Raw genomic sequence first — 13,476 nt, forward strand, 5'->3', positions numbered from 1 at the left:
GGCTTTGCAGGTAGGCTTTGACTTCCAAGCTTTTGGGCAGGTCAAGAAGCAAGCCCTGCTTATTTCAGCTATGGCGAGCACGAAGAACTGTCTGTAAGAAAGCAGCCAGGAAGGCTAGCAGTGAAAAACTGAACAAGAGAAGTGATTTTATCTGGTACAGTTCCAAGGTAGAAAAAGTGGAGCAGGTGGGGCCTGGTACCCTCCCTTCCCCCCCATGGGGGGGGTGGTGGTAGCGGCACATATACAATCATAGTAAATTGGCAGAAGAAAAACACAACAGATTCCTGGCTAGAGGGGGAAAGATAAGGCAACGTGCATGGGGGAGCCCAGAGGGGAGACATGGGCCCTCTACTCCTCCCACGAGAGTTTCCCCTTTGGCCCCAGATGAAGACTTGGCTGGCAGCAGAGGCACGGCTAGGAGTACCATGTCTTCCCACTCCCTGGCTTCTACGGGCTCTGTGCTCTGAGGCGAAGGAGTGCTGTGGAGAGGGATACAAGTCGTTTCTGCACCAGCCCTGCTCTAGGCCACCTGCAAGAGAAGAGACTTGATTGGCAGGCTGGTCAGAGTCACTCCTTCTAGTGCCTGGTCTATAGCCCAAGTTTGAGTAGTCTGTGCCCACACTGGGTTTCCTAGAAGCCAGGCTACCTTCAGATTCACTCCCGATGGCCCATACTCCCCGCCTCCCAGCCTCCCAGCCCCCATCTAGTGCTCTATTCTGTCACTTGGTAGTTCAGCTTAGCTACAGGCATATTTACTTACCAGGGAAACAGATTATCCCATTTTCTTTAACTTTTCTTTCCTTGGCACCATTGCTTTGTGAACATAAGGCAATATAAAGAGTAGGCTCAAGAAGAAGACATGGCCAAGAAAATAGATGGATTTATACACCTGTGGGGAGACGAAGGCCACTGAGGTAGACACAGGGCAGGGACTATCCCTTACCGCCTGTGGTTTCAGCGACCCCCCCCATCTTTGCCAAAAGGCCCTCACTTACCTTAAACCATTTGTCCCATGTGAAGAGACAGAAGGCAGTCATTGAGTAACCCATGAAGAGCCAGTGGATGGTCTGCTGCACCAAATAGTAGAAGGGTTGTAGGACAGTAATGGAAGCCAGGTTGCTCAGGGTTGGGCTCTCCTGAATTAGACTGGCAGCCTGGGGAGCGAGGGGAGAGGTCATCAGTGTCTTGCCCCTTCTCATACTCCCCGTTCACCCACCACCCCTCAGGCCTACCTGTCTCTCTACAATAACAATGAGGAATTCCATCTGGAAGCAGACCAGGTATCCTGAGTGTAGTCCATGCCAGAGGGCCAAGAAGAGCAGTGAGAGTCCCTGGGATAGTTCTTTATTTCCAAGGAACTTGAGTCGTTTGAAGAAGTAACTAGAGAAAAGGGTGGGTGGGGATGAGCCTCAGACCCGTCTATACACGGCCACCAACTTGCTTCTGGCTTCCCAGCACCCTGAGGTGTGCAGTGGTGGTGGCTGGCTCCCGCTCGGGGCCACCCGGGGTAAGGGAGGCAGTGCCATCAGATTAGCTTTAGAGATGAAAGAAGGTGAAGTTACAGCTCAGTTCAGAGACAGAAGACAGGCGTCCAGCTTAGCCGGGTGAGCCTGGGCAAGCCACGCCGTCAACAGCTGCCTCAGGGGCAGGGGTGAGCAGGACAGACGAGCTCCAGTGCGGCTCACACTCGTGCGCGGGGGACAAGTAAACAACGGCAATGGGGAATGTCAAACCAGTGGGTGGCAGAACTGGGATTAAAACTCAAGGCACTTCTTAGGGCGCCTGCGTGGCTTAGTGGGTTGAGCATCTGACTTGATTTCAGCTCAGGTCATGATCTCAGGGCCGTGAGATCGAGCCCCGCGTGGGGCTCTGTGCTGGGCATGGAGCCTGTGTAAGATTCTCTCTCTCCCTCTCTCTCGGCCCCTCCCCATCCCCCCTCTCTAAAAAGTAAACAGAAAACTCAAGGCACTTCTGGGTCTTTCTTGGGTCTTACAAATATGACAGGAATGGGTTTTGGGGGGATGGGAGCGGGGACCAAACTAAGTATGTGTGGGGAGGTGTGAAGGTGACTGGAGGTTCTACCCAAAGGGGGAAAAGACGGAGAGCACATCCGTGTCCTCCAACGTGGGAGAGCAGCGGAAGCAGGGAGCTGGGGCCCAGACCTCCCCCCCCCCCCTACCGGGCCACCCAGGCATTGGTGTTGATGTTGAACGAGGCGATGGTGCCGGTGAAGCGGGGGGTTGTTTCAAAGAGCCACACCTTCATGTTGGCACAGGCGTCCCACATCGCCTTTCCCCGTTCATCGAAGCCATTGAAGCCCAGCCCCGTCAGAATGCACACTCCTTCCTGAGGGGAGGAGCGCCTCCGTGAGCCTTCCTGCTCCGCTGCTCCCCACCACGCCCCACGGCTTGTCGAACCAGGAGCCGGGTTCACCTTTTCTACTCACCGTGACCAGCCAACAGGTGACGTATTTGTACAGCACGAACTTGCCCCAAAGCAGCATGTACACGCAGCGGAACCAGAAAGGGTGGTTCTTGAGAGAAGAAAGAACGGCCACACGTGAGGGGTGCGACTCCGGTGACGCAAATCTCCCTTAACGTTCTTCCTTTGCAGACGTGTGGCTGACTACTGCGCGGCCACCTGGCGGTCTGCTGGGCTGCCCTTCTAGCAGGCTAAGAGGAGTTCGCACGGAACCCAGCGGACATCCATTCACCTTTGCCTTTGAAGAGTCCCAGAAACAGCCTTGTCCCTGACTCCTCTAAAGCACCGAGCATTCGGGACACCAAGTACTGAGGGACTTTTAGATATCCACGGTCAATGTTAATTGAAGAGACAAACCTACCCAGAGTGCGTAGGGAACTGCTGCAAGCCTTTCAGCTGGGCAGGAGCATAAGCCAGCACTTCCCCCTCCCTCGGTTTTTGAATTCCCTAGAAGCCCCCAATCTATCAAGAGAAGAAAAGAGGCTGGAGAGGACCGGAAGCTACTAGGCTCCAAGGAGTCCCTGGCTGTAACAGATCAAGCTACGAGCTGCTCCCGAGGGAGGTAAGGGGTGCTAAACGTGCACCTGGCACAGCCCTGTGCCCGCGAAGGTCGTTCAATGCCGGCTGATGAACATGTCCCGGCCCGGCTGGCATGGACACCAACTCTCCCAGATCTAGAGCAAAACCAACATGCATTTGTAGATGGTATTACCCACTTCTTGGCTATCTACGGGGTCCTCGCCTGTCCATTTCTAGCTCTGATGCAGTCATGCTGCTGCCGCGCTAGCCGCCACTCACTTCATAGTCTTCAGTGAGGAGATAGTCTTCTGTGATGTGGGGGCTAAGCAGGGTGTAGCCCACGAGGTAGACAAGGCCCAGACTCAGGCGCCTGAGAGCAGGTATGGTGCTGGAAAAAGGAACACGCGGGGTCACAGCGCGCAGAGGCCGTTCCCTTCACCCTCCGACCTTCAACTACGGAGAGGAGTGTCTCGGAGGGTGGTTATCAGCCCGGGATGGGACGGGGAGCTCTCTGTCCAAAGCCCACATTCATGTCAGGGAGAGACAGCTCTGTGTGGCTGGCTTGGAGGAGGGGTGGCTGCAGAACCCCGCAAGTCACGGGGAACGGCAGGGCGGCAAGGGCGTGCTACGGATCTCACGGCCTCGCGGGCGTTCTCCGGCCACACGGGGACTGAAAGGCCAACGTGGAGGACAGGAGAGTGACCGATGTGCAATCTGCTCCTTCCGACCCTGGCTGAATCGATGCTCAAACACAGGCCGGGCAACTTCCCAGGAAAGGGGTTTCTCTGGTAACTTCAATTTTCTACTGTGATATATATATTTATATATTTAAGTCTTTTTTTTTTTTTTTTTTAACTGAGGAAGTGGTTTTAAAGGCAGGGGCATGACTGTTCAGGCAAAATCCTGTGGCATAAAAGTGAATTTTTATGTTTGTACTACAGGCTCAGAATGGATGGCTGGAAGTAGCCCAAACTGAAAAGGGCCCACTAGCCGCGATGAGCAGGTATGGAGTGCCCATTATGACAGTCCACGCCCGCCACGGCCGGGCCTGTGAGCCACGGCCACGCTGGAGAGCGCAGCTGGGACTGGCCTTCAGGAAGTCGCCTGGAAGGGGCTCTGTGCTGGGTGAGACGCCTATACAGAGGTCTTGACCAAGAAGGGCATTTACCTGTTTGGTATCTTCCCTGGTATGTCAGTCAGCTCTCCCCGTACCAGCTTCATGTAGTGGTTCATTGAGAACTGGGGCCCCACCAAGAAGGCCCCATAGAAGTAGGAGAAACCAGCAACTTCCAGCAGGGAAGGGACACCCCGTATGGCATATTTCTGTTGCTCAGAGGACAAGGAATTCTAAGCCGAGAAGAGAATGAATGCTTCAGGATAGCCTTGTATCTCCCCCCAAGAGCCAGTTTGCATGCTCCCCACCCTTGTGCCCCACGGAACCGGGCTTCCTCAGATAGCCGTCTCTTTGAGGGCACGATATGGAGAAAAGGAGTTGCTTCACGTGGAAATGAGGATGTGCGGGGGTAACTTAGCAACAGTTGGCTGCTGCTTTTCCAAATGCCAGGCTGGCACTGATCTCTGGACTTTGTGCACGAGCTGGATCCTGGGAAATTAGATTTGCTGATCCTTGCTCAGTGCTATCTGAAACAGAACTCACACAGGCTGGGCATGGGCGAGAGGCTCTGCCCCTGGCATTTGGGTGCAGTCTTTTGGTAGCAACAGCCTGTCTCCTTCCCTCTGGTTACATTCCTTAACTTCTCTGCAGAGGAATGGGTACTTACCTGATCCTTCCCTCCGTCAAAGTAGTCAACAGCCAAACCTGAGCAGAGAGAGAAGGCGTGGGTAGAGCAGAGGGAGGGCACTGAGGATGTGGCCTGTGGACTGAGTGTAGCCAGGAGTGGACCAGGGGAACAGAGTTAGTTTACGGTCGGACGGGGAGGAGCCCAGGTGTAAAAGGGGAAGGCAGTGAGCCAGCACTCACCAATCAGCTTCAAGGTCAGGACACAATGTGGCATTGTCCACTTGATATCGTAGTTGCCAGTGGCCGTGTAATAATATCCAGCAAGAAGGTAGGCCTGGGCGGGGGAGGGGGGAGAATTTATTCTACCACCTGCAAGGGTTTCTTTATTTTCTCCCTGCTCTGAAATCCACTGTATTCTTTCATTTTTCCTTTCTCCTGGTCTCCTCCTTAAAGACTTTTAATTTCCTATAAGTGAAAGAAACTGAACCCGTAGAGGGGAAGACACTTGCTCAAGGTTTCTTGGCAAAATGAGGGCTGAACGGAGAATTCAGAACTTAGAGTCCGTAGCTCATTCCAAGCTGATTTCCTGTCTTGCCTTTATGCGACACGCCTCACGGCCAGCCAGCTGGGCGAATCCTGGTCAGAATCAAAGAACCCGAGTGGCCCAGTCCTGTGCAAAGGGGGTTAGCTGGCACCTCTCCCTGGAGGCAGGTTAAATATCACCACTGCCATCTGCAGAGACACCTGGTGCCCGTGGAAAGTGACCTCCCCGAAGTCGGGCTGCTAAAGTGATGTTGGGAGAAAGGACTAGAAACTGGATCTCCTAGTTCACTTGTGCTGCGCCATAGTCCCTGACCTCCCCCCACCCCTTAGGCGTTGTCGGCTGTGATCTGAGCGGCCTGCCCAGCGAGCGGCGCGTTTACCATCTGGAAGCAGTAGGTAGTGAGGACAGCAGTGACCGTGCGGCCCATTAGTCGGAGGATGAGGAACTGAAGCATGATGCACAGCAGGGAGTGGTAGAGCTGATTTCCTGCAGGCAGAGCGGAGAGCAGGTTTAGCCTGTGGTTGTTGGGGTTTTGTTTTGTTTTGTTTTTTACATTCCCACCCTTCCTGAACCTTCCAAACACAAGGAGAATTAAATTTAAATAAGAAACTTGGGTATGAGGCTTTTTTCTTTGAAAAGAGACTCATGTTGCGGAGGGAGGGAAGGAAATGAATTGTATAAACATGAGGGACTGTCGCAGGGTTACTGTATTTCTGAATGTCTGAGCTAAAGGGACGCTGCTGAAGGCTGCCTGCATCAGTCATCCACTGACAGCCCCAGCAGAGACAATGATAGGGTCTGGCCAAGGTAACCGCTCTGAAAATGTCATCTGGGAGAGGAATGTACGTAAGAGGAAAATTAAGCTCTGTTCCTGCGCATACAAAGCCTCTTTTTGCAAGCAGAGCATTAGAACTTCCCTAGCCGTCAGAGTCTCTCCAGAAATTCTGTTCGAGTCTGCTCTTTCCTGGCTTCCCTCTAATTGCTATGCCACTGCTGAGTTCACTCACCAAAGTTAAAATAAGCAATGGAGAGGCCTGTAAAGGTGTGGAAGAGATGGATGAGGTAGCTGTCCTTGAAGAAAAGGTAACGCCGAAAAAACACAGCCAAGGGGTAGCCTGGAGGGGAGAAAAATCGGTAAGAGTGTTACCCATGCTGATGCCCTCCTGGGTTTGCCTTGGAAGTTCAGCTGGCATGAAATGCAGCCCAGAGTGGAGAATCCGTACATTATGTGGACGTCGGCAGAGAAGATGACAGCATCCCCAAGAATCCGAAGTCTCTTTGCAAATACCAGTTTAAAACTGAAGATAGGAGTTTTATATGGAGTCAGTACACAACTGGGTCCTCAGACTAGGTTTCCCTTATAGCCTATTAAATATTGCTAGGAATTTTCTCTTGCGTTTTTCTAAATGATTCAAGGAATTAAGAGTGCCCAACTATGTCCGGGGACACTCTCTTACACTTCTGTGATCTGATTTCATCAGCTGTCCTGTTAGCAGAGTACGATCAGCTTCTTAAGAGGACAAACGTAAAGTAATGCCAGGCTGCAAAGTCGGATTCCTGACCGCATATATAGTTGCATACTCCTCACATATGAGGTCTGGGCATCAACTGTGTTATGAATCCGTGTGATCATCCTGGGAAAATGTCACCTAAAGCTGTGATTCCTGGCACGGTCCCAGGGCCATGACTGAACTGCAAGGGATATCGCGGGCTGGGCCGTAAACTAGCGAGAGGATGTCTGCTGAATTAAAAAGGGTCAGTAACATTTGGTATTCCTCAGCTACAGGGAGCATGTTCCAAGGTTATATCCCAGGTTCATATTCAGTGTTCTAGCAAGAAGCCTGGCTCATGTGCTTGGCAACATTCCTACAGCAGTACTGTGTGTGCAAAGAATTGGAATCCCTGCGTCTTTCTGGAAGGACACTTCACCTATGCTATCATCGCATAATTAGTGTTCTGGAGTTGCTCATGGTTTACAGTTGCTGCAATTCTTGCCATCAAATTATAGATGGCAGTTAGTTTTTCATGGGCAATACGGTGGTTTTGCAGAGCTTGGTTAACTCTGCAATGCTCAGGAAAGTATTACACACAGAGAAAATGCTCAACTATTTATCGAGTGAATAAAAGATGGATAATCATGTTATATATTGGCCTATGTCCTTCTAGTCTGTTTGCCCATACTTTTTTTCTTTTAATTTACCAACGCAGCCTGCCTACTTATGTATCCTGGTTTTTTGTTTTTGTTTTTTTTGCATGTAACAGTGTATCAACTATTGGATCTCCTTGGTGCCAGGATCTGCTGATATTCTCGGGTTGCTGTTCTCATCTTGGGCGAGGCTCTTTTTCTTGGGCGAAGTTCATTTTAAAGACATCCTGTACATCGCTGGCTCATTCATTTGACACATGTTTGTTAAATGCCTACTGTATGCCAGGTATTCTGTTTACAGAGCACTTGATGAGGGAGAAGGTGGCATGTAACAGTTTATTTTCTTGCTAGCTAACAGGAAGCAATACAGGATTACTAGCTCAAGGGAGAGGGAGACATTTATGACCCTTTCATAATCAGATGAATGAGCAAAGAAATAGGATTGAGTCTCATTACGTATCACATGGGCAGAAATCTGGCAGGGACAGCGCACCAGGTTAGCAGCAAGTGTTGCTAAGAACCAGAGCCAGGTACTTGAAAGTATATAGAATAGGGTCTGATTGCCTTAAATCTTTTGCTTTTTATTTTAAATATTTTATTTATTTGAGAGAGAGAGAGAGAAAGAGAGCGTGCACACAAGGGCGGAGGGGCAGAGGGAGAAGCAAACTCCTCGCTGACGTGAGACTCCATCCCAGGACCCTGAGATTGTGACCGCTTAACCGACTGAGCCACCCAGGCGCCCTGCTTTTTAATGGTTTAGGAAGAGCGGTAGAAATGAATAGAAGCAATATAGTGTGGTGGGGGCTGGTAAGTTCCACACGGTAAGTGAAGTATCAGTGCACACTAGTGAACAGAAGAAGATGGAGCAGTTGGCAGGAAAATAAGAACGCGGCGGGCCAGGTTACCAAAAACACTGAGATCATCACAGAGAACAGCAAAGCCCAGAGTGAAGCCGCAGAGAGGAAGAAGGAACTGTGCGGGGCAAGTTGCTGGGACAACCCAGAGCTGATTCTGAGTGTGTAAACATCAAACCTTGCTCTTGGCTGCCGCTCAGCTCAGCGGGCTTCGGAGCCTGGCTGCCCTGCAGGGATGTGCTGTTTTGGGGGAGGTGTTGTCCTACAAGCTGTTTCTGAGTCTTAAAGCTGCTTTTTCGTGGGAGCCGATGCTTCATATAATGGCTGTCATCACCTGAAGAATCCTTAAAAGCCAAGGAAAGCGCCTCCTCTCACTCAACTGCCCGTCTGATTCAGGAGGTGTGAGGATGGTGATGTGCAGCCGGGGTTAAGAAACAATGCTTTATTAAAAATCTGAAGGCAAGGCAGGGGTCTGTACTAGGTCCTGAGAATGAAATTCTGAGCTTGTTAGCTGGGGGTTACAGTATCAAACAAGCAGAAATGTGTTTTATAAACAATTTTTTTAAAAGATTTTATTAATTTGTCAGAGAGGGAAAGCGAGTGAGAGAGCACAAGCAGGGGGAGCAGCAGGTAGAGGGAGAAGCAGACTTCACACTGAGCAGAGAGCCCGGTGTGGGACTCGATCCCAGGACCCTGGGATCATGACCTGAGCCGAAGGCAGACACTTAACTGACTGAGCCACCCAGGCATCCTGTTTTATAAACAAATTTATAGCTTCATGCAACTAGTTAATTTTCTAGATACCCTATGGATCACCGGCTCATTCATTCCTTTGACAAATGTTCATTCAACGCCCACTAATACCAGGTACACTGTTTATGAAACACGTAAGACCTTGCTTGGCTATACTGTAAATGTTTCTTCTTTTCTGATTATTTTTTTAAAGGGTGAGGGGGGGCTTCAGAAACTTATTAGCAGATGCAGGATGATGATGTAACATCCATGCTAACCCTGAGGATCTCCTTCTGGAATGGGAACGTTCCAACAGCAAAAACTAGGGCATTCAAAATACTGTGAACCTCAAAGTGCACTGAACTGGCTCATCTTCAGTGGTTCAGGGAGTCACGGAGCATCCAGCTGCATTCTCCAGTCAGTCACTGGATGTTTACTGGGGTCCAAGAGCCAGCTGCATCAGAAACTGGGATTGTCACAACTTAGATTGCTCGTGGGACTCCTTATTCTCTGTCTAATAGTTGTAAAATTACTTATTCATCCTACAGGTTCTGAAGTTTCATTTCAAGAAATAGAAATGAGCTGTTTATATTGCAGTCTGATACATTTCTTTGACCTTTCAACCCGTACAGCTATTTCTGGACTCTGGAGGAGAAGGATATGACCCTGTTTGATCAGTCAGTGGTTCATATGACCCCGGTGAAAAGAAAATAGAGCGTTTTTGGCCACGTGTGTGGGAGAAGACAGGATTAGGACTGATATGTGCTGGCTTTCTCTGATACTAATACCAGTTTTGTCAAAGACAACTACCTGAAAGCTCCACCGTACGCGGCATGGGTGTTCAAACGTTTTGGTCTCGGGACCACTGCAGACTCTTCAAACTAACTGAGGACCTCGACCGACATTGGTCAGTGTGGATACTATCTATCAGTATCTCCTGTGTGAGGAAGCAAAACTAAGAAAAATGTAAAGTATTTAATTACGCATTCAAAACCAGTAAACTGATGACATAATATATAAATAACACACTTTTAATGAAAACAACTCTCTTTTCCAAAACAACCAAATAAAGTCATTTAAGGAGAAGAATGGCCTTCTTTTACATTTTTACAAATTTCTGGCCTTTGTCTGGCTCAGTAGAAGAGAGCTGGGTTCTCAAATCTGCTTCTGCATTTAGTCTGCTAATATGTTGTTTTGGTTAAAACATACAAAGAAAATCTGGCTTCACACAGATATACAGTTGGAAAGAGAATCTTAATAGCCTTCTCACATCACAATTTTGAATATTATTCTTTGATACGATACCGAAACCAGACAAGTAGTTTCTTAAAGGTTAAGTTGCAATGTGGGATCTGCAACCATATTGGTGAACTTTCCACGCCGTTACGTTAAAATCCATTGGCCTCTCACGTGCTTTGAATGGATCTTTTACCCAGGCGTCATTTTTGTAACACCATGCATTGGTCATTTGGAAAATACTGGTTCACTGAGTTAGGCAGATCTTCCAAATATTGACCTATGTCGTTAGAATATGATACCAAAAAAATCCTATTTCTTTCTTTCTTTTTTTTTTTTAAAGATTTTATTTATTTATTTGACAGAGAGAGAGAGAGCCAGCGAGAGAGGGAACACAAGCAGGGGGAGTGGGAGAGGAAGAAGCAGGCTCCCAGCGGAGGAGCCTGATGCGGGGCTTGATCCCAGGACTCTGGGATCACGCCCTGAGCTGAAGGCAGATGCTTAACGACTGAGCCACCTAGGCGCCCCACAAAAAAATCCTATTTCTTAATATCACCACTGATTTCCAGCAGCAAAATCTTCATATATTGGGAAGTTGTCAAGCTCACGGTGACGGATACAAGCTTTCCCAAATTCGAATTTTCACTTGAAAGCCTGAATTTTAGTACTGACGACAAATGCTGCCAGTTGTTTTCCCTGAAGTGACAGACTCACTTTGTACATTTTCAAGAAACTACCCGCCAAATGCCCAAGTCTAAACAACCACGGTTGGCCTGTCAGTCATTCTTTCAAGTAAAAATGGTATTTAATGAAGAAAGAAGCTGTTCATTCACCCTGCAGCTCAAGCACAGCACAAGAGCTCTGCCTTCAGACAGCCGCTGCCCTTCAGGATGTCGAAGTGCTTTGTGCAGACTTCTCGTTTCTTCAGAGTATTAAAAAGACGTGTACTCAAGGGCTGAGATTTAATAAAATGCACAATATTTATGCTTCATCAAGGACGTTCTTTTTTTAAAAGATATATTTATTTAAAAGATTTTTATTTATTTGTCAGAGGGAGAGAGAGCACGCGCGAGAGCGCACGAGCAGGGGGGAGGGGAAGAGGAAGAGGGAGAAGCAGTCTCCCTGCTGAGCAGGGAGTCCAATGTGGGACTTGATCCTGGGGCCCGGGGATCACGACCTGAGTTGAAGGCAGATGCTTAACCCACTGAGCCACCCAGGCGCCCCTAAAGATTTATCTGAGAGAGAGAGAGAGAGAGAGCGCGCGCGAGAGCACGTGCACTAGCAGGGGGAGGGGCAGAGGGAGAAGGAAACTCCCCGCTGAACAGGGAGCCTGACTTGGGGCTTGATCCCAGAACCTGAGATCATGACCTGAGCCCAAGGCAGATGCTTAACTGACCGAGCCACTCAGACACCCCCATCAAGTACCTTCTTAAGTGAACCTGGCCCTCTTTGGGGGGAGCACCGAAGAACACAAGGACTGCTAGTGCAGCGTGGTGCCCTTGTCCTGACTCACGCTAAGGCATCAGCAGTTACCCACCACTGCTTTTGTACTATCAGAGCAAATGTCAACGCAGCAAACCTAGGGGTTCATGGACTACACTTGGGGAACCGCTGAATGGCTGACACATGGATTGATGTTTTGGCTTCATCTTCCTTCTTATAATACCCAGATCCATGCCTTGGCTTCCTCCCTGCTCTCCTCACCGCCCTCCTGTATTTTTTTTTCTATTGAGGTATAATTCACATACCATAAAATTCACCATTTCAAAGTGTAGAATTCAGTGGTGTTTGGTATATTCACAAGGTTGTGCAAACATCCTACTATCTAATTCCAGAACATTTCCGTCTCCCCAAAAGAAACCTGTACCTGTTACCCAGTCACTCTCCATTTGCTTCTGTCCTCAGACCCTGGGAGCCACCGGGGTTACTTTCTGTCTATATGGACTGTTTATTCTGGGGATTGCATATAAATGGAGTCATGTAATATGCTGACTTTTATGTCTGGCCTTTTTCACTTAGCATAATGTTTTCAAGGTTCATTTATGTTGTACCACATATCAATACTTCATTAAAACATTTTTTTTATTTGAGTATGGTTGACATACAAGGTTCTATCAGTTTTAGGTATACAACAGAGTGATCCAACTCCTCTCTATGTTAAGTTATGCTCCTAGTGCATTACTCTTTCTTCATGGCTGAAAAATATTCCTTTGTATGGATACACCATATTTTATTTATCCTTTCAATAGTTGATGGGCATTTGGTTGTTTCCACTGCTCGGGTATTACTGAATAATGCTGCCCTGGAACACTTGTGTCTAAGTCTACGTGTGAACAGCTATCTTCTGTTCTCTTAGGTATGTACCTGACAGCGGGGCTCCCAGGGCTCTGACCCGCTAACCCTGCACCCCCTGCACATCAGTCGGTGGTGCAGACCAATTTTTTAAATTTCCCATTTGTTGTGGACCAGTACTTTTGTAAAATACAAAGTCATAGGCTACAAAAGTTCCTAAACGTTTGCTCTCACTTTCTCCCCTTGCTTTGACTGGCAAGGGGCGGCCGGCTACAATCTGAATAGATCACACCGATGACCTATCTTTCTTCTACTCGTTCACTGAGGAAAATTTCTCTGGCTCCTAAATACGGCTCATCTCCAGGATTTGGCGTTGACCCTCCACCGTGCTTGCTACACGGCCTCTCTGGAAACTGCATCTACTCTCCTGTACATTAATAGGCTCTTCATGCCAAAGACAAACACATCTTCATCTTTAATCCTAAGTTCTCAAGTTTCAGTTCCACATTTCCCACTTCCTAGCAGGGCATTCTTAGTTTGGTATCTCATTCCATCTCTGTCTTTAGGAAAACACAACTTTCCCCCTACTCGGCTTTCTCTTGGCTTCTTTTTTTAATTTATGGGGCTACCATTCTCCAGGTCACACAACCACATTCAAAAGCCTGAAGGTGTCTTTGCCTCCTCCCTGTCCTTGGTTCCCTGGACAGCCCTCCTTTCCAACAGTTCTCGGCACTGTCTCCGCCCCGTTTGCTTTCTGTTTGCAGGTAGGGCATTCAAGCACTCACCCTTGAACTCCTGCTGTGACCTCCCACCTGATCTCTCAGCAGCCTCCGGCTGCCAGCCATCCTCCACCAGAGTACCATTCCTTCAACTCCTGCTCAGAAAACAGGGATAAAGAAAGGGGGGGTAATCAGAAGGGGGAATGAACCAT

The 13,476-nt window shown here is 48.7% G+C and overlaps 1 protein-coding gene and 1 long non-coding RNA gene across 2 annotated transcripts in view; one reads left to right on the forward strand and one right to left on the reverse strand.

Moving 5' to 3' along the window:
• Positions 1 to 121: 121 nt before the first annotated feature.
• The window catches only part of LPCAT3 (lysophosphatidylcholine acyltransferase 3), a 36,432-nt gene continuing 23,077 nt past the window's right edge, over positions 122 to 13,476 (reverse strand). The window contains exons 2-13 of the mRNA XM_008683523.2: positions 6,293 to 6,400; positions 5,665 to 5,771; positions 4,982 to 5,075; positions 4,782 to 4,819; positions 4,169 to 4,347; positions 3,280 to 3,388; positions 2,447 to 2,533; positions 2,180 to 2,346; positions 1,233 to 1,380; positions 996 to 1,154; positions 761 to 889; positions 122 to 529 (exon numbers count right to left, since the gene is read on the reverse strand). Of these exons, the coding sequence (XP_008681745.1) occupies positions 773 to 889; positions 996 to 1,154; positions 1,233 to 1,380; positions 2,180 to 2,346; positions 2,447 to 2,533; positions 3,280 to 3,388; positions 4,169 to 4,347; positions 4,782 to 4,819; positions 4,982 to 5,075; positions 5,665 to 5,771; positions 6,293 to 6,400 (1,313 nt within the window). The 3' untranslated portion in view covers positions 122 to 529; positions 761 to 772. The remainder of the gene's footprint in view (positions 530 to 760; positions 890 to 995; positions 1,155 to 1,232; positions 1,381 to 2,179; positions 2,347 to 2,446; positions 2,534 to 3,279; positions 3,389 to 4,168; positions 4,348 to 4,781; positions 4,820 to 4,981; positions 5,076 to 5,664; positions 5,772 to 6,292; positions 6,401 to 13,476) is intronic.
• On the forward strand, positions 7,534 to 10,103 carry LOC121105392. The gene is made up of 2 exons (XR_005837830.1): positions 7,534 to 7,717; positions 9,650 to 10,103. It is a non-coding gene; the product is annotated as an uncharacterized LOC121105392 (long non-coding RNA).

Source organism: Ursus maritimus, unplaced genomic scaffold, assembly GCF_017311325.1.
Source record: "Ursus maritimus isolate PB19 unplaced genomic scaffold, ASM1731132v1 scaffold_26, whole genome shotgun sequence".
NCBI classification, from domain to species: Eukaryota; Metazoa; Chordata; class Mammalia; order Carnivora; family Ursidae; genus Ursus; species Ursus maritimus.